Source organism: Xenopus laevis, chromosome 8L, assembly GCF_017654675.1.
Source record: "Xenopus laevis strain J_2021 chromosome 8L, Xenopus_laevis_v10.1, whole genome shotgun sequence".
In the NCBI taxonomy this organism is placed as follows: domain Eukaryota; kingdom Metazoa; phylum Chordata; class Amphibia; order Anura; family Pipidae; genus Xenopus; species Xenopus laevis.
Genome location: NC_054385.1, coordinates 77174746 through 77201883, shown reverse-complemented (window position 1 = coordinate 77201883; position 27138 = coordinate 77174746). Strand labels below are relative to the sequence as shown.

General features: G+C 36.9%; 1 protein-coding gene across 2 annotated transcripts in view; it reads right to left on the bottom strand.

Annotated features, from left to right (window-relative positions):
* Positions 1-27138, bottom strand: part of ttc8.L (tetratricopeptide repeat domain 8 L homeolog) — a 29956-nt gene that overhangs the window by 2178 nt on the left and 640 nt on the right. The window contains exons 2-13 of one of the 2 annotated variants that reach the window (XM_018230405.2): positions 21505-21625; positions 19666-19729; positions 18773-18932; positions 16726-16815; positions 13515-13559; positions 9418-9503; positions 7735-7822; positions 6792-6902; positions 6019-6158; positions 5143-5317; positions 3232-3354; positions 1114-1197 (exon numbers count right to left, since the gene is read on the bottom strand). In XM_018230405.2, the coding sequence (XP_018085894.1) occupies positions 1114-1197; positions 3232-3354; positions 5143-5317; positions 6019-6158; positions 6792-6902; positions 7735-7822; positions 9418-9503; positions 13515-13559; positions 16726-16815; positions 18773-18932; positions 19666-19729; positions 21505-21625 (1287 nt within the window). The remainder of the gene's footprint in view (positions 1-1113; positions 1198-3231; positions 3355-5142; positions 5318-6018; positions 6159-6791; positions 6903-7734; positions 7823-9417; positions 9504-13514; positions 13560-16725; positions 16816-18772; positions 18933-19665; positions 19730-21504; positions 21626-27138) is intronic. The other variant, XM_018230407.2, reaches the window with a different exon arrangement.

Genomic DNA, 27138 nt, shown 5'->3' with positions numbered 1-27138 from the left:
AAAAGTACACACCTACATTTATCACTAGCTGAAACATCTAAATTTGCAGTGAGGCACCAGATTAATGAGATGATCTTGGAGGAAGATGTCTTAATTAGTTTGGTTTGCTCTTTGTTGTTGAAGTGTGTGGTACCACCCTACCTAGACGGAGACATCACATGACCTACAGTTACATCTGCCCATTATTGATGTTAGAGTACATGCAAAAATTAGATCTTCATGGGAGGAGCTATCCAAAATAACACCAAGTCATAACTCAAGTTGGACGATGACCTAGGCAAAGACCAAAACTTTTAACACAGTGTACTCTGGACAGATGAGCATTTCATCAGAAGATACTGATACAAACTATAAAGCATGGTGGTGGAAATGTTATTGTTTGGGCTGCTTTGCTGCATCAGGGCCCAGGAAGCTCATCATCATAGAATCCACTATATATATATATATATATATATATATATATATATATATATATATATATATATATATATATATATATATATGTATTGTACCAGAGGATGCTTGAAGACTAACTGTCAGAAGACTGAAGTTCAAGAGAAAGTGAGCCTAGCAACATGACAATTTCCAAAACCATAAATATTTCAGTAAACCCACAAGGTATCTGAAAGAAATGGAGGCTTCAGTAATACACAAGTCAAAGCTCAGATATAAATCCCATTGACATGTTGAGGGAGATTTGAAACGGGCTGTGCATCCAAAAAACTCTCCAAAACACTGCACCACTGAAACAATTCTGCATGGACGATTTGGGAAAAAATGTTTACTTGAGGTTGTTTCTGACAAAAGGGGCAATACCAGATATTAGAGCCAAGGGTGTAGTTAATATTTTTAAGGAAACGTTCTCTGTTAATTTCTTGCTGAATAAATGATTGCAAAATAAATGTTTATTTTTTTTTGTTAAATTATATTAATTCTTATTTATTGTTTGAATAAAGATCAAATATTAACATGTCCACATACTGTGTGTTAAAAAAGAAAAAAAAAACTTACATTTTCAAATGACTGCACTACAGTCATATATACTGTACTCAGCATTCTTTATTTTAATCTCTATCATAACTTTATTACTATTTAAGAAAAATATCTACTCACCTTCTCAGACAAGAAAGCAAAATTAATATGTGGTTCATACATGTGCGGCGCTAGAGAAGAGGCGGTTTGTAAGAGAGCTCTGGCCTGTAATGGTAACACAGTTAAAGAGAAAAAATGAAAGGTCATAAATCTGTCATCAAACTTATTTTTGACACTTTTAATTTGATTACTATTGGGGGCTGTACAACAGCACACTGAAGGTCAAGTTGTGTTTTCTCGAAAAATTTTCAGTTTTTTGAGGTTACTTTCACAAAAAAAAATTCAGGGAAAAAAAATACAATTTTCAAGATATTATGCCCCGAAGCTGTATTTGAAAATACTCCCGCTAAAACCTGTCAAATTAATTTAAAAGTCAATGGCAGAGGTCCCTTTAAAAATTTGAAGATGTTTTTTGCCTTCATGATTTTCAGGTGTTTTACCCTGGTTATTGCTCAAAAACTTGATAAATTCAAGGTATTCACGTTTTTTTCCCTTATTGCATTCAATCAAGTTTTTTACATTCAGATTTTTTCTTAAATGAGCAAACATTTGAGTTTGTTTAAATTGTGAGTTTAATCGAGGTAGAAAAAACCTCACAAACAACCATTAAAGGGGTTGTTCACAATCAGGTTAAAGGGGTTATTTATCAAAGGTCGAATTTAGGGGTTTTTATATATCTCAAATGAACTCACATCTCGAATGGTCTCTTATTTAAGACAAAACTCGAATGGAAATAACTCAAATCAGCAAGTTCGGGTTAACAACCCAAAAACTCTAATTCATCAAGTTCTCAGAAAATAAAAAATTTGAATCGCTTAAAGGAGAATTCAACCTGTGGGGAAAATAACCTGTACCCCCCTTCCAAGGGGACCCCTCCCTCCATGCTAACTACCCCCCCCCGGGGGAAATGCTCCATACTCCATACTTACCCCTCGCTGCAGATTCTTCCAGTGGAGTTGCATGCATCCATCTTCCGCTTCCTCTGTAATCTAACTGAGAGATCGGTATTTCTGCGCATGCGCATTTTGCGACAACTACAGATGCGTGGAATTACACGGAAATTGGTGATCTGAATTCTCCTTTAAGTTTTCGGGCAAAACCCTCAAATGGTTCAAGGGACCTCTGCCAATAACTTCTACATGACCTTGACAGGTTTTTGATGGCATATTTTCGGATCCAAGCGATTTCCAGGGTCAGGGTATAATAAATCTCGAAAAAAAATCTAGTTTTTTTTACCCGGAAAATTGATTTTTGACCAAAAAAAAATACCTTGAAAACTCGAATTTTCATGGAAAACACAATTTGATCCTTAATAAATCTGCCCCTAACTGTTTGTATGATACATGAAGTTATACTCTGAGACAATTTGCAATTGTTTTTTTTATTATTTGTGGTTATTCAGTTATTTAGCTTGTTATTCAACAGCTCTCCAGTCTGCAGTTTCAGCAATTTGGTTGCTAGGGTCCAAATTATCCCTAGCAGCCATACATTGAGTTAAATAAGAGACTGGAATATGAATAGGAGAGGGCCTGAATAGAAATATGAGAAATAAAAATTAGCAATAATAATAAATGTGTAGCCTTACAGAGCATTAGTTTTTTTAGATGGGTCAGTGCTCCCATTTCAAAGCTGGAAAGAGTGAGAAGAAGAAGGCTAATAATTAAAAAAAATTATAAAATATAAATAATGAAAACCAATTGAAAATTTGCTTAAAAGCAGCCATTTTATAACATACTAAAAGTTAACATAAAGGTAAACCACCTCTTTAATAAATAACTCACTGACAGTTGGTCAGTCAATGGAAACATAGGCAGCACTGGGCAATCAAAAAGCAGTACAGGTGTGTCGGAGAAGTGCATCTGACATGAATCCAAACCTTGCAATGTAGACATTCTGAAAACATGCATTGTTAGTTGGTTAAGGAGGGGTTTGTAAACTACTGTGTAAATAAATTATTGCTAGACCTTTTGTTCCTTCAGGAACAGACCTGGAATCCTTGAGAATAGATGTATTTTCAGATATTACATAGAGACACTAAAATGTCTATTAAGAACATATATTGTATTTTGAAGTCCCTATTGTGCAGACCCAGGTGCTCTTACTTACTTTTGTAGTTCAACATTTTTCTGAAGTTCTTACCTGCTCAACACGATTTTTACGCATCTCTAGGACAGCCAAGTTATTGTAGGCTTCTGCGTGGTCATTGTTATTGGACAAAGTCAGCTTGAAGCACTGGTATGCTAAATTCAAGTCCCCTATACCCTACAGATAATAATAAAAACTGTTAAATATTTAGTATGATGCTGACACTTAGGGAGGCCCAGCAAACATAAAGCAGATACATTCAGAGGCCAAATATTTTGTGGTCATTTTATTTCTGATCTTCAAATCTCTTTATGGTGGCTAATATAGGTGGGATCACAAGAATGTATTTAAAGGAGACATATTGGGGGTCATTTATAAAGTTTACACAGCTCATATTTATTTGAATATAGATGTTTTGCATGTGGTTTTCCCAAGATGCCTGCTGTGCCACTTTTATTTTTTTTGAATCACTGTGAAATTTGGATTATGTACAAATATTCGCAAATGATTTGTGTTTTTGGGTGAGCGCGGCCACAGGCCACTGTATGTGTTCATTATGCATGAATACAGTGTCAGTGGTAATTCTGCAAATATAAATTTGCAATTTGCAAATTTTGTCCAAAGTTGTGGTGCAATTCAAAAGTGGAGTGTGTGCATACATTTTCGTAATTTGCAATTAGGCCATATTTGAAAAGCGTAAATAATAAAACAGTATCTTCTACTTGATCAAAACTAAAATATAATTAATTCTAACTGGAAGCAAAACCAGCCTATTGGGTTTATCTAATGTTTACATGATTTTCTAGTAGACTGAAGGTATGAAGATCTAAATTACAGAAAGTCTGTTATCTAGAAAACCCAATCATTCTGATTAACAGGTCCCATAAAGGGACAAAACAGAAATTTAGCTTCAGAGAAAAACTGCAGCTTCTCCAACATGAGCAGAAAGGCTGTGACACAGTTTAATCAAGTAAAACAGAGAAACAATCACAGTTACGGTGAGAAGAAAGGCATTTTAATCAGACAGGGAATAGAGAGAAAGAGGGTGGGACTAAAGCTGGCCATAGACACAAAGATTGAATTGTAGGAATCATCGCTTCATACGATTTTCGGGCCGCGTGTGGCGTGTCCCGACATTTTTCATGCCATGGCGAAAGATCGTTCAGTTGATGGACAGGTTAGATAATTTATGTTTGCTAACGATAATATCTCTGCATGTATTGCTGATCTGATGATATCAGTGGGAGACTGTCATCAGCTTTTGTCAGACGTACGATTGCTGTCAGGGGCAGAACATCGTCTGATCTGTTCTTTTACTACTTTATTTGATCTGAATGGTTAGTGGCAGGTTGGGAGATGTGAAGGTAAATCTGCACATCTATGGCCACCTTTAGGCAGGGAAACGTGAGTGAAGAGTTCTGTTTGTTACTCACTGACATTAACATTTTATGCTAAAGAGCCCAGGGCTCTCCTGAGGGGAAGTGAGGAAAAAGGGCTGTGCTGGATATCATTTTTGGAGAAAAGGTTAAGAAAGGTATGCTAAAAACTGTACTACCTTCACATTCTTAACATTCTTATTTTTATATTAGGCTAAGTAAAAAATCAAGATCTATGTCCCTTTGAATAGTGAAAGTACCACAAAAATTGAATACTAAATACAAACTACAATTAAATACATCTGACTAAGTAATGATGTTAAAACTAACGTTCCCACATTAGTGGAAAATCATTATACACTCACTAGAGCACTGATCTCAAACATGAACCGTTTTAAATGGAGGAGGAAAATGTTGCGATCCTGAGACTCAGGATTACTGTCCTCTCTAGAACATTCTCCTGTTTGTGCTCATTCTGCCTTTTGTTACTGTACACGACATACTGTATAAGAGAAAATGTTTCTAAAAAAAATGTAGCATACAGAGATTACAATTTAAATAAGTTTACATTTCTTGATGGTGAACTTACCACTGCTACATGTCCAAGGTTATACCAAACTTCAGCTACCTCATCTTCATTTTCAGCCAAAGACAATGCTCGTTCAAATGAAGTAAGTATCATATCGTACTGCTGGGCATAAAAGCAACACAAGCCAAGATTGTTGAAGAGCTGACAGTTATACACACCCATCTGTAAAAGTCGCCTGAAAATAGGAAAAAAAACATAAAAATATTTGTTATCCATATAATTCTAAATAGAAATTGATGCTGTGCAAAATGTACCTTATTATTAACACACATAGAAGGTTTTCATTAGTATTTTGTTCTTTGTAGGAATTTTTACAAATGTCACCTAATTTGATCTCACATCAGGATCTGATCTTATTCTTAAATATGAGAGAAATCATGACAGTATGACCGAATACAACTTGTCCTCATCTTTTCAGAAAACAATGCCTCCTTTCCAGTCACTCAAGTGGAGGTTCATTCATTTGGTGGCCTCCCAATGCTGCCTCTGTATGTTCTGGGGTAAAGAGGGGGTGTGAAACCCCAACAGACTGGAGAACAGCTGCTTTTTGTTCCCTAGCATATCACATTTTCATGCAGCTCCACAACTCAGCATGAAAGGAAGATCTGACAGCGTCAGTACTGGGAGTGTAAGACAGCTGTCATTATCACTTAAGCAGACAAACCTAATGAGCGTCAAACGCTATAGACAGTACTTCAAATGATGATACCAAATCAAAGGAGATATCCTGGCAGAGATTTGATACTAGCATAATCTCCACATACTGAAAACATGTTGGAATATAAATCGTTCATTAGGTTATATTATTTCATTACAGGCAGATACATACGAAAAGAGACTAAATTAGATTTATGAGACAGTCCAACCCATTCGCACCTATAAAAGCGAAGTGCTATTTCTGGCTGGTCAGTGTAGAAGTGGTTACTTCCAATACAGGCAATGGCTTCTATATTAGTATTGTCCTGTTTGAGAACTTCCTTGTAGTACTCTGTTGCAGATATCATGTTGTTCATTTCCTGTGTAATGCCAAATACAAAATGAAATTAATGACAAATATAGAATGGAATTAAAATAAATATAAAAAACGAAACTGCTTCAGAGAAAGAGCGACCAAAATAGCATTGTCCCATTTGCTAAAAAGCAAGAGCTACTATTGGACCATAGAGAAATAAAACATAAATAAAAGGTTAACTTTATTAAAGCTATTAAAATACCAAGAAAATTGTGGGGAAAGTACAGTAAAAGAACCCCTTCCAAATAGAAAAATGAATAATGAATAGAGTGAGGCTGATTGTAAAGGATTATTATAAATCCAGAATGACTTACTTACAGGTACAGTATGTCCAAATAAAATAGGCTAGAGTCAAGCCACACTACAGTCTTAGAATATTAACTGCCCAGGCTCCTTAGCATCCGGACTAAACAAGAACCTGTCGATGAAGTCATTACCTTAGTGCCAAAATAGACCTCTAGTTAGTAATGTAGTAGCTTAAATTCTTAAAGGTCTTGTTATTTGGGGAATGAGGTGGTGCTATTTAGGTTAGTCTCCATCTCTGAGGGACATGTCATAATTTTCCTCTTTAAAATAACCATTCTGAGGTTTATCACTTGCAGTACTCTAAAAGGCAAAGTAAGTAGTCAACACTCACCTCATGTATTCGGGCCACGGCACACAGAATGCTCACTTCTTTGGGAAACCGGTCTAATCCTTGCTTAAAAAGAGTTAATGCTGTCAGGGGCTGGTCCATCCGTATGTACACCTAGTAAAATATAATGTAAAATGAGTGCATGAAAAAACTTCAAAGTTATAGTTTCATTTTTTTAAAAGCACTAAAAAATAATGTATTTCTCAAACAAAACAGCACATGCAACCATATGGATTCATGCAGCGAAGAAAGAACTCATTTTTAAAAATAAAAATTATTGTATAAAATGAACTGTTTAAGATATCGCCTTGAAAATTTGAGGCTTTATGGATAATGGGTTTCTAGATAAGGGATCCTGTGCCTTTATGTTATTAATGAAAGTACCTAAATCATTATGCGTTGGTACTAAAGCACATTAACATTAAGCCCATCCTGAAAATTTGACTGCCAGGATCCAAGAAATATTTGTCTTGAAACATACTAAGTAAATGAGAGTTATCAGTTGTCCCCCTAGCATATTATCTCAAAGGGGCTGTGCCCTAAGTATGCGAATCTGTACATATTGAAAATCTGCAGTTGCAAACAAATAGAAAGTTAATATATGTTGAAATCAATCTGACTTTGGTACAGCTGTACATATAAACAGCAGGAAGCCAGCATATTCAACATCAAAATTGGAGAGCTTATCATTCAAAACATTTCTAGCCACCAGTATATCTGTTTTATAAAAATCCTTTACAAATGTTCCAGTGCTACGAATAGAAAAAATGACACATTATGTCAGTTTATTACAAACAAATTGGCTGCCCTATTGACAAGCAGTAGAGGCCAATAGTAGTCGTACAGTATGTTAAAAAACTGGGATGAAACCATCACATATAAAGTATTTGCTTAACTCCATGTAAGGCTCAAATCAAGGTGTGGTTTAACATACATAGTTACTTACCTTTCCAAGGTAAAGAAACATATCCACCATGATCTGATGTGTCAGGGCTGATTTAAACTGCTTTTCAGCTTCTCGGTACAATCCTAGTCTTAATGGAAAAGTGAGCAAAGGAAACAAATTCACAGATTTCCAGAAACCTAACCCATGCATACTTGAATTAACTAAAGCTGTAGTGGGGCTGGGACTGATATGAATGATTAAATATTCTCTGTAATGTTCCCTGTCATATGTGAGCACCATATAAACAAATTCTTATAATAATTATGTAATTCTTGTAATTATGAAAGATCAAAAATAAGTAAACACAGAAAACAGAAATATATGAAATTATTTCAGAATAATAAAACAAGACTATAGTCTTTGAACTGAACACTTCAGGGCTCATTAGTGAACTGGTGTAAAAAAACAGGGACAAAATGCCATGTTTTGCCCTCAAAGCTTGCCCCTGCCCTTTTGCACCCACACCTGTCAAAAGCAAATTTTTGTGCCTCTAGTTAGGGGAAAAAATATTTCCAAATGTTAATTGTGCACTAGCAGGCTAAAGCTGCTACCACCATGTAAGGGGTGGCATATAGGAAGCCCCTTACCTGTGCTTCACTCACAAGCTGCTCCAGAGTTAACTATGTTAGAGATGCTGTCTTAACAATCATCAGGTAATGTATGTGTGTGTTTGACCCCAAAAATGTAATAACTTTTTTTTATAATATATAATGACATCAAAGAAATGCTAAAGATGACAAATCAAAATAATCACAACAATAAACTATTAAGAAAGTGAAAGTATCATAACTAAGACAACTAATTAAATGGCTATAAAATGAAATATAAGGCCAGACCATCACATACAGGGACAATGTACAGTTCTAAAAAAAATTTTTAAAAAAAAGACAGGAAAACATCAAAAGGTCATATAGCTGCATAGGTTGCTATAGAGAAAACTTTAAAGGGGCATACATGAGTGCAATGTATAGAGCTTGGGTTAAACATACTTCATGCCTTATCTATTTTTCACACAATGCTTAAACAGGGAAATTTAAGTTACTCCATGTTTGGACCTTGAGGGTAAGGTCTCACTGGGAGATTCGGGGAGATTTAATGGCCCGGCGACTAATCGCCTTTTCTTTGGGGCGAATAATATCCCTGAACTGCTTCCCCCTGCCTTCCGTGTGCTAGAATGAAAAATCGACTGCGTGAGGCAACTTTGGGTGACTTTTGCAAGTGCCATGCCTCAAGAAATTTTTCATTCTAGCAGGCGGAAGCAGTTCGGGGACATTAGTCGTCCCAAAGAAGAGGCAATTAGTTGCCGGGCGACTAAATCTCCTGAATCTCCCAGTGTGACCTTACCCTGAGAGATAGATAATAGATATCCAGTGTGCAGATAACCACCCCTGAATAAGTCAAAACAAAAGGTGTGTGTGGGGGGAATGTATAATGTATTCTCTACATTGAATGGACCAAACATGGAGTAACTTGAATGTTCCTGTTTATTTCCAGAAATAACAAAAACCATAGATTTTTCATTATTAATACAATAGGCAAAACTATGTTAAGCAGAAGCCCTATTTACTGAAGTCATGTTAAAAAGGGTGTATACCGCCCGTTTAAAGCAGGATATAATGTAAAGAATACAATGAAACCTAAAATGATCTTCAGCAATACACACATCACTAGTTTCAGGCTTACCTATAGTAACATTTTCCTAGTTGCATTTTCCACCACCAGTCTTTGAAGTTGGAATGTTCAGTTGCAAGGGCTGCCAAGTCCAAGGCCTTAAAAATATATATCATTATGTGTATGGAACAGAAAGGATAGTCCCAAACACAATGTCTCCATTGTCCATTTCTTATGAATCTGCACTACACTGACATACTATTGATAATGTGATGCGTGGGCCTAACGCAACCTGCCCCTCGTGTGGATAAATGACTTTGCCAATAACCCTACTAATGCTTGACATCAGTGTGTGCCTAATCCCCCCCCCCTATGTCTGGCTGCCATCGCTTATTTATATACTTTTGCTTGCCCCATCTCGGTATATAAGTAATATAAAAGTAATATATACGTCACGTTGGGTATGGGTTGGGAAAGGACAGCTTAGAGTCAACTTTTTGTTGACTCATACATAAGTACAGGTATGGGACCTGTTACCCAAAATGCTTGGGACCTGGGGATTTCTGGATAACGGATCTTTACGTAATTTAGATCTTCATACCTTAAGTCGAATAGAAAATCATGTAAACATTAAATATACCCAATAGGCTGGTTTTGCTTCCAATAAGGATTCATTATATCTTAGTGTGGATCAAGTACAAGGGACTGTTTTATTATTACAGAGAGAAAGGATATAATTTTAAAGATTTGGATTATTTGATTATAATGGAGTTTATGGGTGACAGCCTTTCCATAATTCGTCACTTTATGGATAAGGGTTTCCAGATAACGGATCCCATACCTGTACTAGAAATGCATAGAATCCAGGATTTGGCTAAATTCCATAACTTTTTGCTGTATTTGTCAGAACCCACTAAATCCAACACTTTTATGTGACTTTTAAGCTCTAGGTAACTGAAAAGAACAATTAGTCAATGATCATTTAAAATGTTTAATATGCATACTAGGAGTTGGCATTCAGGCATATTTTTTGCGGAGGATTTGCTATTTGTCTAAATACAAATAATTTGTATTCAGTGGAAATGTGTAGTCACTGGTTTATACACACCATACACAGCCATTCTGCATAGCTTATATGAGCACACAGGGTTTCCAGACACATACTGTATTTTAGATACTCTGAAAGAAATTGATTTGTCAGTATATTTTGTTTTCTAAACCTTAACAAAACAGAGAAAAGGTCAAAGTTCCAGGCTATGCAGAATTGCTAATGAATAACAGATTCCCATTAATGTATGTCTTAAAGGGCATCTATTGGTTCAAAAAATAAATTTATTCAACTGATACAGAAAAATCACAAATAGAACATACCACCTGCGAATCGCGCATCACCTGATGAGCTTAGATAAGTCAGCTAGTGGGCATAGATAAGTGAGTTTGGATAGTTGGCAAAAGGTGTACTAAGCCAAAAATCAGCAGAAAGCTATGGGTAAAGTGGGGAGGGGTGCCTTAGTCAGAGGGAAAATGAGATGATGGTAGACAGTGTAGTTTTGGTTATCAGAGTACACTGACAGTAGATATGCTGAAATACAGATGTTGAAGTGTGCAAACTGGAACTTAGTGGGCACAGTATTAATTTCTGGAAAGTGCAGTGGGTATAGAGAGTCTTTAGGGTAGAGTTTGGGGTAGGTGAGAAAACAGTAGGCTCAGGCTTAAAAAAATGCAGCAGAAGGCTAAGCATATGGGCACCAAGAAACAAATTGGCTAATAACTACTGGAGTGCTGCGAAAAAGAGCTTATGGCAATAAAGTGACAGTGTTGAAGGATGAGGCACCAGACTCAGGGCTGTTTAGGACATAATTTTGATTAAAGGGTGCAAATAGTTTAGGGGACTTTTAGATGAGTGCCCTGAAGATGGATCATTGGAATAAGGCAGAGTGGTCTCTGATGTGCAAGATCACGGATAGACCAAGTCATGCATGAGCAATCGGGGGGTGCGAGACCGGGGAGTCGACGGAAACCTTGAGCTTCAGGATAGCTTGGTAGATATGTTCCCCAAGAAAGCGGCATACCAATCTAAGCCTCTGGTAGTCATTAAGACATCCAGGCTGTCCTAGCCAGGCCATCATCCTGATTGCTCCCTCACAGCAATTGTCAGAGATATGCTAATCTGGTGAGCAGTGACAGCTTGCTCACTGTGGCAAAATGAAACACACACAGCTTCTCCACAGATGCCTGTGATTGATGAGGAAGGGTGAATGTACAGTATGTGTGTATCAACTTACCTATGATACCTACGAAGTCTCCTCACACATCACATGCATCTGTGGAGGCCCGCTGAGTTTTCAGAGGGCAATGGGACAATTTACAAACAGAATACCAGTGTGGTTCTGTAGGGATGTTTGGCTGACTGATTAAAACTTTGCTTGCATTTATCTAAAGGGGTTGTTCACCTATGAGTTAACTTTTAGTATGATGTAAGTAGTAATATACAATTTGCCAGTGGCTTTAGTTTTTTTTTCATTTGTGGTATTTGAGTTATTCAGCTTTTTATTCATCAACGCTGCAGTTTGCAGCCCAAATTACCCTAGCAACCATACATTGATCTTGGTAAGAGACTGAAATATAAAAAGGAGAGGGCCTGAATAGAAAGATAAGTAATAAAAAGTAGCAATAAAAATAAATGTGTAGACTTACAGAGCATTTGTTTTTTTTTAGATGGGGTCACTGACCCCCATTTGAAAGTTGGAAAGAGTCAGAATAAAAAGGCAAATAATTAAAAACTATAAACAAATATTGAAGATCATTTGAAAAATTACTTAGAATTGGCCATTCTATAACATACTAAAAGTGAACTTAAAGGAAAACTATACCCCCCCCAAACAATGTAGGTCTCTATAAAATATATATTGCATAAAACAGTTCATATGTAAAACCCTGCTTCATGTAAATAAACCATTTTCATAATAATATACTTTTTTAGTATTATGTGCCATTGGGTAATCCTAAATAGAAAATTGACATTTTAAAAAATAAGGGCCAACCCCTGGGATCGTATGAGTCACTGTGTACACAAACATACCAACTAAACCATACATATTAGGTCTGTCTTTTGCTTCCACACTTCTTACTGTTACAGTTAGAGCTGTGCTATTTCTGGTCAGGTGATCTCTGAGGCAGCACACAGAGCATCATGAAATGGTGTCTCAAGGGAAAAGATGTAAAAGGGTAATATTCACTTAAATATATATTCCAGTTTGGTAAGATTCTTTAATATGCCACTTAATTAGAAATAATTTGAATCTGTTGCTTAAGTATTCATTTTGTGGGTATAGTTTATCTTTAAAGGTGAACCACCACTTTAAGTATGTTTTTTCCTCCCTCTTATTTCCAAAATGTCTATTGAATTTATGGTTTGAGATGTTAACACTGCATAATGTTATTTACGCTAAAAGGAGCCAATAAGATATCTGTGATTAAAAGTAGCAAATGCCTATTCATACAGGACTATTACGGTACCTAAGAAGCAGTAGCCATGCAGTTTTAATCAATCAGTAAAATACAGTACTAAAATATAATCATTCTTTGATTCTTGGCAATTCAGAACACAATTAAACTAATGGCCAAAGGGGCACTTCAACCAATATAATTATTTATATGTATTTATAAAAATCATCTGAAAGCTGCACGTAAAACTGTGTGCCAAGATCAAAAAGGTATAATGTAAAAATCCTTGTAGTAAAGTAATAATATATAATAATATCCAATTGCCACACTCCCTTCTCTGGGTGCTCACAATACAGGCAATAGGAAATAAGGTCGGCAGTTTATTTAAGACAAGTGCAGCTAAATATATTTTGTCAAAGTTGCAGAGTTGGTAAGTTTTCATTCATTTCCCTTATTAGTAATGATTGAGCTTAATATATATATATATATATATATATATATATATATATATATATATATATATATATATATATATATATATATATATATATATATATATATATACTGTATATGGAGGATCAGCACACTGTGTAGAAGGTGAAAACAAATCTCTTATTTTCCAACAAGATTACATCTTAATCCGACGTTATATAAATCTATCTTTCTTTGGGTTATACAGCATAATCATTGTCTTACTGCATAGATACTAATACAGTACTCACATTTTTCACATCATTTTCATGGTGGAATATGTATTCAAACAAAGTCTGTAAAAGATGAAAATAATAGATATAGCTAGCTGTGATAGAGAGAAAGAGTACACTTCTAACAAAACAATCTCATCGTCTGCACTACCTTTGAAGTTTAAGAAAGGAAACCAAACATAGCTCATTACCATGCATGCCAGTTAAACACTTTTACTTTCCATGGGGTTTCTCTCATGATTTATTTCTATCAACCATTTATCAAAGAATTAGTTTAATGTTATAGGACCACTTGTAAAGTTTTGTAACCTCAGAATTTGGTCTATGCTGCATGTTTCTCTCCTTTTGCATCAACTCTTCCTGTGTGTGTAGCTCTGATAACATCATTTATGATTGCATGGAACTTCTTACTCTCCTTCACTAACTAGCATTGCGGTCATCACATAGTAAGGTTACTAATAGCAGGCAACCAGGATGTGGCGGTTCACAGGCAATTAAGTGTAGTTAGTAAAAATAAACCCATGGTCATTTCATCCACAGCATTTCTCTTTGATGCTTGCAAAGGAATCTTTGAATGTTTCCATGCATGCACATACATTAGAAATGTGTCCTGACCGCACAGCCCTATTTCAATTCCATATGGTTTCCTGTCTTTTACATTGTAGCTGACTACTGCCTGTCTGACTGACCCTGTGGATCACTTCCTTAAACGTACTTGTTCATTAGTTAACCTGGCAGACTTCCCCCTTGGATCACCCTCTATAGTACCTACTCTGGTGTTGAGTTAACAACTACTGCCCACCTGACCACTCCTTCGGGATCAATTCCCCTGAGCCGTGGCTTGACTTCTTCCTGTTATTATCCACCAGCCTCAACCTTCAACCTGCTGTTACTGCTGTATGCCTGTGAATGTCTTTACATCCAGAGTCATTCCAGCTTGTCTACGTACACTCATGAGTCACTGGCGACTACATACCACTCCTTCAGCAGTTAGCTCTTTGATAATTGCTGAGGGTTGACTGTGTGGAGAGCTTTATGGGTAGCCCATGCCAGCAGTTCAGTTCCTAGCACTTGGTTCCTAAAACCATGCATGAGTTCCTAAAGTCTGAATTCCATGGCTTACTGACTAAAAAAAAAAATCAAAAAGTTTGGCAGGTGGCATGCTTATTATTTATTTATTTTTTTAACAACCCGCTTGGTTAAAAAAACAATTGGCAGGAAGCAGAGGTATTCAGATGCAGAAACCACACCTAGTTCTAGGACTGGGAGGCTCGAGCATTAATAAATCAGCCCTATGTTTGAGCAAAGGAAGATGGAATCTGCTGGGGCTGAAATCTGCTTTAGAGACTTTACCTCAACAGATTGCTGTGCTCACCTGAGCCATAGAGGAACTTCAATGTGGCAGCTCCATCAGCAAACAGTTCTGTGCATTCCTGAAAGGATGCAGGCTGATATTCTTTTTGAAACCTAGAACTTATGATGAGTAGAAGACTAAAGTGGGAGTTACTTCCATTCATCTTGGGCTCACCATTTGTTAGAAGAAAAAAAACCTCTCAGTGACTTTGCCACGTTATTTCAAGCCATCACTCCCCTTTATGATGACTTCCAGCTGCCCAACACTGATGAAGCAGCAATAAAATTTCTGGTCTAAGGCACATAAACTTCAGCTTTCTATTCAAACTGACCACCATTTAAGAGAGACATTCTGAATTAACTCTTTTCAAGATTCCTAAATCTCATCTGCCAGTGTGTCCTCCCCTCACTGAGCCTGAACCCATACAGCTCAGAATCTGCTATTGCTACTGTATGCCTGTAAATGTCTGCACTTCCTGATAGTCCTTCCATTTGTCAACATATACTACTGATTCTCTGTTGCTTCATAACACAACTTCTCCAGTTATCTCCCAGTTAACTGCTAAAGTGTAAAGTGTGGGGAGCTGTAAGGGAAGTCCACCCGAGTGTGTGATGTGTTGGGTTTAAAACAGTCTATATAAGGCTTTCCAAGATCTTGTAACTCAGTATATGCCAATGCATCATTGACCCAAAAACTGTATGTCTCACACAATCTCTGTAAATATATATTTTTACAAACACACGCATACATAGGTACACTATAAAAACATACATGCAGACACACAAATACATACACCAAAGCATTTCCTTGTAACAGTTGTTTTTGTTTTATTTTCTTTTCTCCAAACTATGTTATTGGTTTAATATCTGATATATTCATCTTTCTCAGTTAAAATGCTTTTTCCATTACTATAAAAGAAAACATATGTAATAAATAAAAAACAAAAATGCTATGTATCGTTATGGTACTATATTTAAGAAATCTCTCTCTGCATTTAGCTCTTATTCAGTGTTTCTTCATATGTTAATTTAGTGCATAGCCAAGCATTCGGTGTGTTCAAATATAGCAATATTCACTGGTGTGCCGCATTAATAAAGGCTATCATGAGTTTAATCTAGTAGTACTGTAGTGCTGTAGCAAAGTTTATCCCATTACACCAACCAATTTCCCACAGGCACTGTAATTTATTAATAGACCCTCTGTCTAATATTAACAGTTAACAGAGTCCCTACAGACAGCTTGAACAAAGTGAAGCTCTGTAAAATCATTAGTTTGTGGTCTCAGTAGAGCACAACATAATGAAGAATGATGAGCCCTGGTTTTACAGGCTATCCCAAGGACATGACGATGTCTGTGGAAATTAAAAAAAAAAAAGACAATCCTATTTCAAAGGTTTATCTTAAAAGGTAACCTCCAAAATAATCACTGATTAGATGTCCTTAACTATACTGTTATTGAAAGATGTTTTATTTGCTGGGAGAGAATGAGAGGAAGCAAGCAAGGGAGAATACTTGTCACCTTATCAGAGATTGAATATTCTGATGTTACAGTGGTCTCCCACAGTAGGGAACAAAAAAAAAAAGCTAATTGTCTCTGCTTTATAAGTAGCTAGCAAAAGCAGTGTGCATGTCCCTAGTGCACACAATGTCACTCATCTCTAGTCTAACAAATAGATAGTGATATGCTATAAGAGGCATGTGTACAATTACCCCTTAAAGGCGTTGGCCGACAGGGAGATTCGTCATACGTGATTTTTAATCTCCAGAAAATGCCTCTCTAAATAATTGTGCTTTTTTGTTATATGATGGGTTTAATCACTTTGCTTTCTCAAATTTTTTTAGCCAAATGTACAGTGTTCTTCAACTCTAAACATACCTTTGCCAGGTAGGGATGTTGTGCATACTTTGCCAAATTCAGTCTGGACAAATTTATAAATGCTCCATCTGGATTTGTAATCATAGAGGCCTATGGATAAAAGTAAAAACTAAATGACAGTAGAGAAAAACAAAAAATAAAACAAAAAAACTTTATTCAAGGAATGTGAATAAATATGAAGGAAGTCAGTGATACATGTAAAACGATACAATAAATATTTATCTAGTTTTGTTTTAAAAACAATTGCTTCATAGAAAAAGTATATAGTAGGATGCTAGTCTCTAAAGGGCCTGTCAGAAAGGGCCCATGGTTTTTGGGATAAAGCCCCCAGTTCAAAAAGGTATATACGTCCAAAACCAAAAAAGTTATCCCAAAACACTGTATTATATTAAAATGTGTCTTTATTCAAAAATCATGTTAAAAAGATACAGAACACATGGTATTCCGTCTTACGTGTTTCATACCCCCTGGTAATTAATCATAGGCAAATCAAGTTCCAAGGGCAGACTAACATGTAGATTACAAAACTTGTATCATATGTATTATAGCCTCATATTTTAAAAGATCTGCCTAATAACTCCGGGATAACTCCATTTGTACGAATTTCCTACCAAGTGTAGTCCCTCTATAAAAGGACATCAGAGGCTGCTGAAAGACAGAAATTGATGGATATGCTTACCTTAAAAGGTGCCAATGCTTGCTAAGAAGCATATGGAACCTATTGCTATGATGGTACTGTGCAACAAAGGACACCCGACTGGTAGAATTTTTTTGGCGACTATGTATCAGATTTGACCTTTTATTCTGTACCTGTTTTAAATCTCTCTGTAAGGCTTCAGATGGGTAGCCTCTTTCTAACAGTTTGACCAACACTTTCCCCTGCCTTCCAGCCGGCTAAAACGTAAATCACTCGGAGCGATTTGTTTTGCCGAAGTTGTCCGAAGTTGCCTCACAAGGAAACTTTGGATGACTTTGGAAAATGAATCGCTCCAAGTGCCATCCCAATGGCGATTTACATTTTAGCTCGAGAAGGCAGTTCGGGGAGATTAGTTGCCCTGAAGAAGAGGGGATTTGTCACCGGGCGACTAATCTCCCTATGTGCCCTGACCCTTAAGGTTGTCCTGTTATGTATCAGCATCATGATAGGAATAGATCTTTACTGCTTGTGGGTGGAAACTATCAACCCGTAAAAACCTCCGCATGCAAAATGCTATTTTGTGGGGATCTACTGTCATTGTAAATTTTATCTCACAATGGTCCCCATTAATTGCATCTCGGAAGGTGATCAAGGAAGCATGGTCACCCTGCCAAATTTGGAACATATAATTGATGTGCCTCCACCAGGCAGCACTGTGCCTTGTGAAGAGTACCGTACATTTGGATGTACTCCTCCTCAAACCTACTCATAAAGGAGTTGGCAGGAGGGGGACTATTGGAAAGTCCACAAAAATATACCTTAAAGATGACTTACTGATTGTATTAGTCTGCACAGCTTGTTTCAATATGAAATCCAATTCCCTCTTAAACAGTTCAGTAGGGTCACTTTTCAAAACAGTATTCACAGCACTATCCGATAGCTGTCAGTTAATCTCTTGTATGTATTTATCTGTGTCCAAAATCACGATTGCTCCCCTTTTGTCTGAGGGTTTAACTGTATATTGTGGTACAAGAATTCGCTGGCACACAAGGTAATGCTAGCAGGATAAGTCCTTGCTTAGAATTTATTGCAGCATAGTGTACCAGTGAATTATTGTACCACATTGGAATTGAGGTTGCCGTTACCTCCATCACTGTGCACCAGGGTATCATTTCTTCTGGAGGGCCAGCATGTGCGAGTACATCCAAAACTTTTTAATTGTATATTGGACATAGAGACAAGTTCTTACAAAGCCTCAATTTCAGATTTAGTCATATTATAAGCACCCTTACATATATGATATCTGGTTAACACTCAATTCAATTTCTGACATTACCCCTAATTGCTACTATTATCCATGCAGTGCCCCAAGTACAAATTCCACTAGAACACCATGCAAAATTCCATTACCGTTCCTAGGCGCACATATCGGCCAGATGCGCTGGTGATAGGACGTGCTGTACTTGCGGTTCTAGGGGTCTTGATAGCCTGCTCCATGGTTCCGGGACGACCAGACTGAGTACTAGGACGTACAAACCCACTAATAGGTCTTCCAGACTGAGTTACTGGTCTGTATAAATAATAAAGTTTCTTGATTAACCTAGTTACATGGCTAGTTCATTTTTAAGGCCAGTTTTGGTATGTTACAGAATGTCCTATTCTTATTAAACTATTAACTGGTCTTTATTTTTTAAAGTGATTAAATTTGCATTCTTCTTCCTCCTATTTCGAGCTTTCATAGAGGGGTAACGGATTCCAGCATTCAAAAAAAAAAAAAAAACCAACAACAAAAAATTGCTCTGTGACACTACAAATTATGCCCTCCCCTTCTCATAGTGAGGGCCTAATTTGAGAGCTGCTGAGCTAAAAACTAAATAATTCAGAAACCATACAAAAAAATATAAAACTAAGCAAATTGTCTTAGAATATAACTTTCTAGATCACACTAAAATTTAATTCAATGGTAATTACCTCTTAAAAAGTAACAGTAATAATTCAACATTTTGGGGCTTGTTTTTTAACCCATACATTAACACCATATTTTTTCCTGCATGGGCATGACAAATATACGACAGTAATAAATCTATTTAGGCTCCAGGCTTAAAACAGAGGTTAATTTTATGAAATTGCAAGTTGTCCCCAAGGTACTGCCTTCGTATTGTAATACAGCACAATCATTTAATAAATGTTTTATAAAAAAGATGAATATATAAATTAAGAGATGTAATTCTAAACAGTAGTATTTATGTTAAGAAAATCATAACATTTACAATAATAATGCATAATTTGTATCTTTGTTGTACCTGACAGCTGGACTGGGGCCATCAAACTTCTTGCCTACTGCTTGCTTCAGAGATGTCCCAGGGCCTGTAAGTTAAAGGGGAAACGGTTCTTTGAATTTATTGAAATCATGTGGAAGCATTAATAATTAAATAAGCAGCTACACATAGATATTTTAATTTATTTTTTAAAATAAGCCATAAAGTTAAAAAAAAAAAGGATTTTGCTAATACTTTAATGGTGTTTTCATAAGGTAAACCATACATTTTCTCATGAATTTGGTTCAAGATTATTTATTTTTTTCTCCTTAATTTCTCTCTTTGTCCTCGGATGTTTTTCAAGCTGGCTGGCTGCTTGCTCCCTGCATTTGCAATGCAAAAAAGCATGGGTTAATTTACTTACTGCAAAGTGCAGTTTAGGATGATAATGCAGCAAGTTCTTCATTACTACAGCATTATTGCAGTTACCAGTGGGAGTTGTGACTGATGCATCAAAATTGATGTAGCTGCATGTGAACTTCCACATCAATCGAACGCAATTGCTTGGAAATCATTCTAAGTACAGTGACAGTTTGGGGGGAGAGAGACATGTACACTTGATTGTTTCTGTGCAACTGTGCTGCGGCAATTGACACAGGCCTCTGTGGGAGCCCCTGGAGCTACTGCCTGTCCACAAGGTCTTCCCACAGTGGCCTCTACCAGGGGGCACAACTGCACTCAATTCTGAAGAGGAAGCAGACAGTAAAGTGGAAGGAGTGCATGTTGACGCAGTACCTTTAATGAATAGGATTTTTCGCTCAACTGAATGCAGCCAATCTAAACTGCAGTGAGGTAAGTAAGTGACCCATATCAACTGTCAAGCTGAAAGTGAAATGTGCTTCAATAGGTACATTTTGAAATTTTAAAACCAATATTTTATTAAAGGTATGGGATACTTTATCCAGAAACCTCCAAATTATGGGTAGGCCATCTCCCTCAGACTTCATTTTAGTCAAATAATTACAATTTTGAAAACGTATGTCCTTTCTATTAATAGAACAGTACCTTGTACCTGATCCCAACTAAGATATAATTAATCTTTATTGGAGGAACAACAATACTATTGGGTTTAATTAATTAAATTTGGTTTAAATAATATTTTAGTTGACTTAAGGTATGGGAATCCAAATTTCTGAAAGATCCCTTACCTGGAATACCTGGCACAGAAGATCTTTTAGCAGTGTCGGGGGGTTGGGTTAACGGAGGTTCGCGGGGCTGGGGGTGGCTTTGAGGGGAACGATTCAGGGTGCAGCACCTACTTGATACTGACACGTTCCTATGATTTTTATAGGAACGTGTCGGTATTGCTTTAAGGTATACATCACATTATTAGCAAGAACTTAATCTAATCTCGTTTTTCAGCAAGAGTTAATATTCATGGATGATTCTGGATCCACTTAATACAGAGGCTCTCAACTAATGGGGAAATGAAGGGAGGCATCACATGTGGGACCAGTAAGTCCTCATAGGTACCAGCTCTGTTTGTTTGTCCCTGAGGAAAAGCACAGCAGTGCTCAAACCTTGGATTTTTTTCAATATCATATTTTTCAAAATTATAAATATAAATTATATAATAAATTGTTATTGCTACCATGTTTTTAGGAGTCTAATAAGGAATCCCTGGTGTTAAGAGCCAATGCACTGGATCTCTGTGTCTGTCAGCTACGCGACGTCACCACTGAGCACCGTAGATGCATGCTAATGACAGTAGCGTGCTGGCACCACAGTGGAAATAAAGATCTTACCTATTAAGCGCCCTGATTTTTTTATTACTTATTGTGATCTGCAAATTGTTAGCTGGCTAAGTGCAGTAAATGTACTTACGAGCCACTTGAGCAATTGCATTTTCGTCCAACATCATCTCTGCTATGCCCTCCTGGTCAACGTCAATTTCATCCACATAAACCATCTCAGTGAGGGCACGGGTTTTTAGACTCCATGCTACCTATGTTGGAAGATTAAAAAACAAGGAGGTCAAAAAAATGGTAAAGATAAACTGGTACTTGGTTAAACACGATATACTGAAGTTTTTTAGTAATATTTTTTTCCAGAAAGGCAGTCATATCCAACATCACTCATTGCTAACCCAAAGAACGAATTGGCAGCTGATCTACTAATAATTTTTGTTTGTTTTCCCTGGGTTAACAGGAGACAGATTTTACAACTAATGATGAGCGAATCTGTTCAGTTTGCTGAATGACGAAAATACCACTGTGTTTTTTCTTGAGCAAATGTTTTGGCTTTGCTGAAAAATTTGCTTTTGGCGAAATACAGAATTTCAGTGCGAATCCATGCCTGGTAAAAAAATTCTCTCATTGCTATTCCACAATAACTGTATTGAAAAATCTCTCTTGTATTCAAAGTACCTAGCCAAGGTCAATTTAGATAAAACTATGCTAAACCATCTCCTGAAGGTAAGCTATATTGAAAGGTGACCTTACAAGGCAGACTATCGATAGCAGTGACCAAAACCAGAAAAAACATTTGTTTATTATATAAAACGTAGGTGCGTATGTATACATATATTTATATATACACACGTACAGTGGAACCTCAATTTTACATTCCCTGATTTTAAGTTTCCCCTGATTTAACATTGCTGTTTTGTTGTCCCACCTATATATTATGCATAATACATTTCCCTGATTTTCCATTTTCCTGGATATTACACCATTTTCTTCAGGTCTTAAAAATAATAAAAATGTATTGTTCAATCACAGACTGACGTTTCGGCCCCCTCCGGGGCCTTTGTCAAAAAAAAAATGGTGGGTTTAGGCAGAAGACTATCCTAGTTTAAACACAACAATAAAGTATTCTTTATCTTTAACCTTCAGACAATCTTTCAGGTAACAGCCACGATTGCACAGGACAATTCCAGGTATTTCAGCATCAAGCATAATGTAAGAAAAGTACTCTGTTTGCAACTGCTTTGAAGGGACAGTGATATATTCCCCTTTTTGCAATTGTTTTGAAGGGACAGGGATATCTTTATTGTGTCACCATCGCTTTAATAAGATATCAGTTCATTTTTCATTGAATTTTGTCTCATTACAGACCCCTAATTTCAGACCTATGAGAAAGTTAATTTCCCAATGTCTGAGAAAAGAGAGTAGAGCAAAGTTCTAAAATGCCAAGGCATTATTTAAAGTTTATTTGAGCATTGGACTGCCCCCCAATCTATGGCCAAAACACCCATGCTTTCCATTTTATAATGCAATTTCAGTTTTCAGAAAGAGGCAAAAATTAACATTATACTTCCAATGTAGCGTGCACATCCACAGACCAGAAACCAGCGGTGATTAAAAAGTATCTTTATTAGCCCAACACTCCAACTAGGAGTAATAAATCTACTTTTTAAGGTCTCCCCAAAGCTGTGGGTTTGGGGCGTTGCACCCGTACCAGGGTCTTCGAACGGTGAGTAACCTGAAATGAATGCTTGTGAAAGCAATTGTTTAAACGAATGGTCTGGGGCATTTGCACGTGGACCCACCCAGTAATAGGGTGAGCGACTGTATGAATAAGCGGATTTATGTTACTTCACGATTTGAAATAGAGGATAAAGAGTTTGAGCACATCCAATTTTCTTCCACAAATATCAAAAATTATCAAGTTAGGGTAAGTGCCTGTGGTAAATGAAGAATTCACATAAAGTCTGGAATCTATGTCTATCAACAAAGTTGAAAAGGAAAGCACAAAGATCCTTTATCTACTTTTAATAAAATGGCATTTGGCCCTGGTAATTTTGCCAGCAATTTTTGCTAAATTCGAATTCAGCCAGTGCCTGGTCGATGGCTGGACTGAACCCAAAGCTGCAATGTCATGTGCATGTGACTTTAAAGCAATGGACAACTAAAGGCAGCAGATTTTTCTGCATATTGCTTAAATACCAGATCCAGTTTTGTATTTATCAGAATCTTTTGTGAAGGACTCGTACTCATCCATTAATCGGAGGTATTTGGTGCGCGTACAATCAGTGATCCACCATCCACTATGGATAAAGTTCATCGTACAGCACCAAGTTTTTAATAATTAAAATGCCTTTATTGGATACACATGGCAGAACCTGGTTAACAGCGACATTTCAGGCCACAACAGGCCTTTTATCAATCTAACTTTTTTAACCATGAGAATATCTAGGGTAAAGAAGAGCGCAAATATTAATATTACATAGATCTCAGTACAGGGCATGTATAATTTGTAGACACTTTGGGAGTATTAGAAAATTATTCAAACCTGTTTAAAAAAAACTATACCCCTTGAACATTGCTGAGATCTATAAAAATCTCATAAAACAGATGAATGTGAAACATTAAAATGTGCTTTTCTAGTAGCGTATGTGTGATAAGATAAGCCTACATTGAAAAAGGCAATTCTAAAGGAATTGTTTAGTATAAAAATAAAAACTGGGTAAACAGATAGGCTGTGCAAAATAAAAAAAAAAATCTAATATAGTTATCCACAAATGTAATGTATAAAGGCTGGAGTGAGTCTCTAATATAAGAGCCAGAACACTACTTCCTACTTTGCAGCGCTCTTGTTTTTCACCGATTATTGATTACCAGGCAGTAACCTCAGAGAGGGGGTGCACATGGGTCATAACTGTTGCTTTAGAATCTGAGCTGAATGCTAAGGATCAATTGTAAACTCACTGAACAGCTATGTCCCAAGTGGCCCCCTTAAAGTTGCTGACTAACTCAGAGTTAGAGAAGGAAGTTGTGTTCTGTTATGTTAGACATCTGCTCACTCCAGCCTTTATACATTACATTTTTGGCTAACTAACTAAATTAGAAACATTTTTTATTTTGCACAGCCTATTTACCCAGTTTTTATTTTACACTGAACGGATGGGCCATCCCCTGGCTAGTATGATTCACTGTGCTCACACAAACACACACAAAACTAGAGCACACATGCTAGCAGGCATAACTAGATGATACAGAGACCCACAGCAAATTCATTTTAGGGCCCCCAACATATCCATAGGTTGACCTTTTTTACTAATATATGTTTAAATTGCTCAGTAATTAGGGCTTATGGGGCCCCTGCAGGGTCTACTTCCTCTGTATTTAAGCCCCTGCATGCTAGGTTACATCAGTCAATAAATGGACAAAGCTTTGTCTTTTATTCCTACACTTCCTCCTACTACAGTTAGAGCTTCATAATTTCCTGCCAGGCAATCTCTGAGGGAGCACACAGACAAAATGTTGGCTCAAGGTAAAAGTATATGCACAATATTTGCTAATACCTGTATATAATATGCCAATATGGTAAGGATATCTAATAGGTCGCTTTATCTAGTATTCATTGTGGTACTTTACAGTAATATTCACCGTGGGGCAGCTGTATTGCCCCAAAATGTATTGTCCTTGGCAAATGCTCAGCTATGCTTTTAAATCTAATCTTGATAATCTCATGAGATCACCTGGAGAGAAGAAACCTCTTCTGCCCTGATCATCTTATTAGATATATAATCTAATTATTGTTCTTTTACCCTCCATATGTTCAGCTTGGAAAGAAAAACTCGAGAGCTTTATTCATTGGAAGTTTTTTTTAAATCCTTCTATGGGTCAGCATAAGGTTGATGTTGTAATTAAACTGATGGATGGTAATGAAAAATTTCAAAAGTGTCTTTTACACTGAAAGTAGAACTAAACACCCAGCTGCCATTTTAACTACCGAGTCATTGTACAACAGCCCCCATCCCTTCCCAATCTGCAGAAAAATCTTTCCCCTGGACAGTTCTGTGCCCCCTTAGCAAATCATCAAAAGTACAGCTCCGTAGTGGGGTTGTTGGATGCCATGTTAGTTTCTGTTTCTTCCTCACGGGCTCTGATTACTGGCAACAATTAAATACAGTGTAAGTTACAATGAGATCTGCTTGTTTAGGCTTTAAATGTACAACCATCTAAAAACTGTCAAAGTCTCAAAATGTAGACCCCGAAATGTTTACAAGTGAAAATTCAAGAATCTGTGTCTAGAGGAGGTTCAGAGGATGACCAAGCCTGTGAGACTAGGGCCTTGGTCAGGAAAAACTTCTTCCAAGTGACAGAAACAGGCAACATCCTGTTAGAACCACCATACTGTTTAGACTTGGAGTGCTGCCACAATCACCCTTTTTGTACAATAAAACATATCTTTTACACAATTTTAACTTAAAGCTAATGACAACAAAATACAACCAACTAAATTTTTATATATAAACTGTATTCAACTAGCCAACAACTGTGTTTTTGCTAATGAGGTCACTTGCAATGCTTACAATATGGATGTTTTTATGAAAGAATATGGTTAGTTGAGGTTCGGTTTTTCAAACAGATTTTATTTATCAATATTTATACAAAATGTCAAACTATTTATACAAAACTTGAAATACTGGCCCAGGCCCGGACGGGCAATCTGTGAGTTCTGGCAAATGCCAGATGGGCTGCTGTAAGGTCCCATAGACAGTCATTATTTAGTGGGCTGGTGGGGGACTATTTGGGCCTATGTATACTTGGAATGCCAGGGCCTATTTTGACTCCCAGTCCAGACCTGTACTGGCCAACCCTAAAATATAGAATCCCACAACTGGAAAATAAAGAGCAGAAAATTTAGGTTGCCATACAGTGCAGTTGATTTGCCCAAACTTGATATTTCAATCTGGCCAATCAGACATGACTGCAAGATGGTCTGTTGAAACTGACATCAGAGTGGATATACAATTGTTCCCAAAGATACTTGCACCTTGCAAGTTAGCGACCTTTATAAAAGCACTGGTCCTTTGCCCATGTGCTTTTATATAGTCATGGAACTCCTTGGTGACATAGATTATAGTTATATTTTTCTTTATTCACTATATTACAGTACTCTCTCAGTCTGCAGGAACCTAAGTGTAGGACTACACGGACATTTTCAGCGCAATTCAACGTGCTGCGACAAAATGCCGGTGATGGAAAAAAGGTATGAGATAGAAATGTCGGATGAAGTCGCAGCGTTGATCTGACGCGGCACGACTGTCGGATCAATGCTGCAACTTCATCTGACAATGCATTCACTTACCTTATTTCCGTTGCATATGATTTGTTGCCAGCTTTTTGTCGCAGCATGTCGGGTCGCGCGGAAAACGTCCGTGTAGTCCTACACTAAGGGTTTTGGGTTTTTTGGGGGGGGGGGGGTAATAGTTACCATAAACATGTTGACTTAAATAAAATTTGCTACAACAGAGAAAAAGCTAAATTATTGAAAAACGAAAAAGCATACATGTACATATAGAACCAGAACGTTGAACTTTGTTTTAAAGGCAGCATGCACTGTATCAACATGCCACTCTCATAACCTAAAATGGCAAGTTATTAGGCTAATGTCACACAAGGCTGTTTCTACACCAACCTGTCTGAGCAGATCTAGCCCCATCCACTCCTTGCATTCAGTGCACTGTATGGCAGTAAAGACCATGATTTCAGGTTTCTGTACAGCACA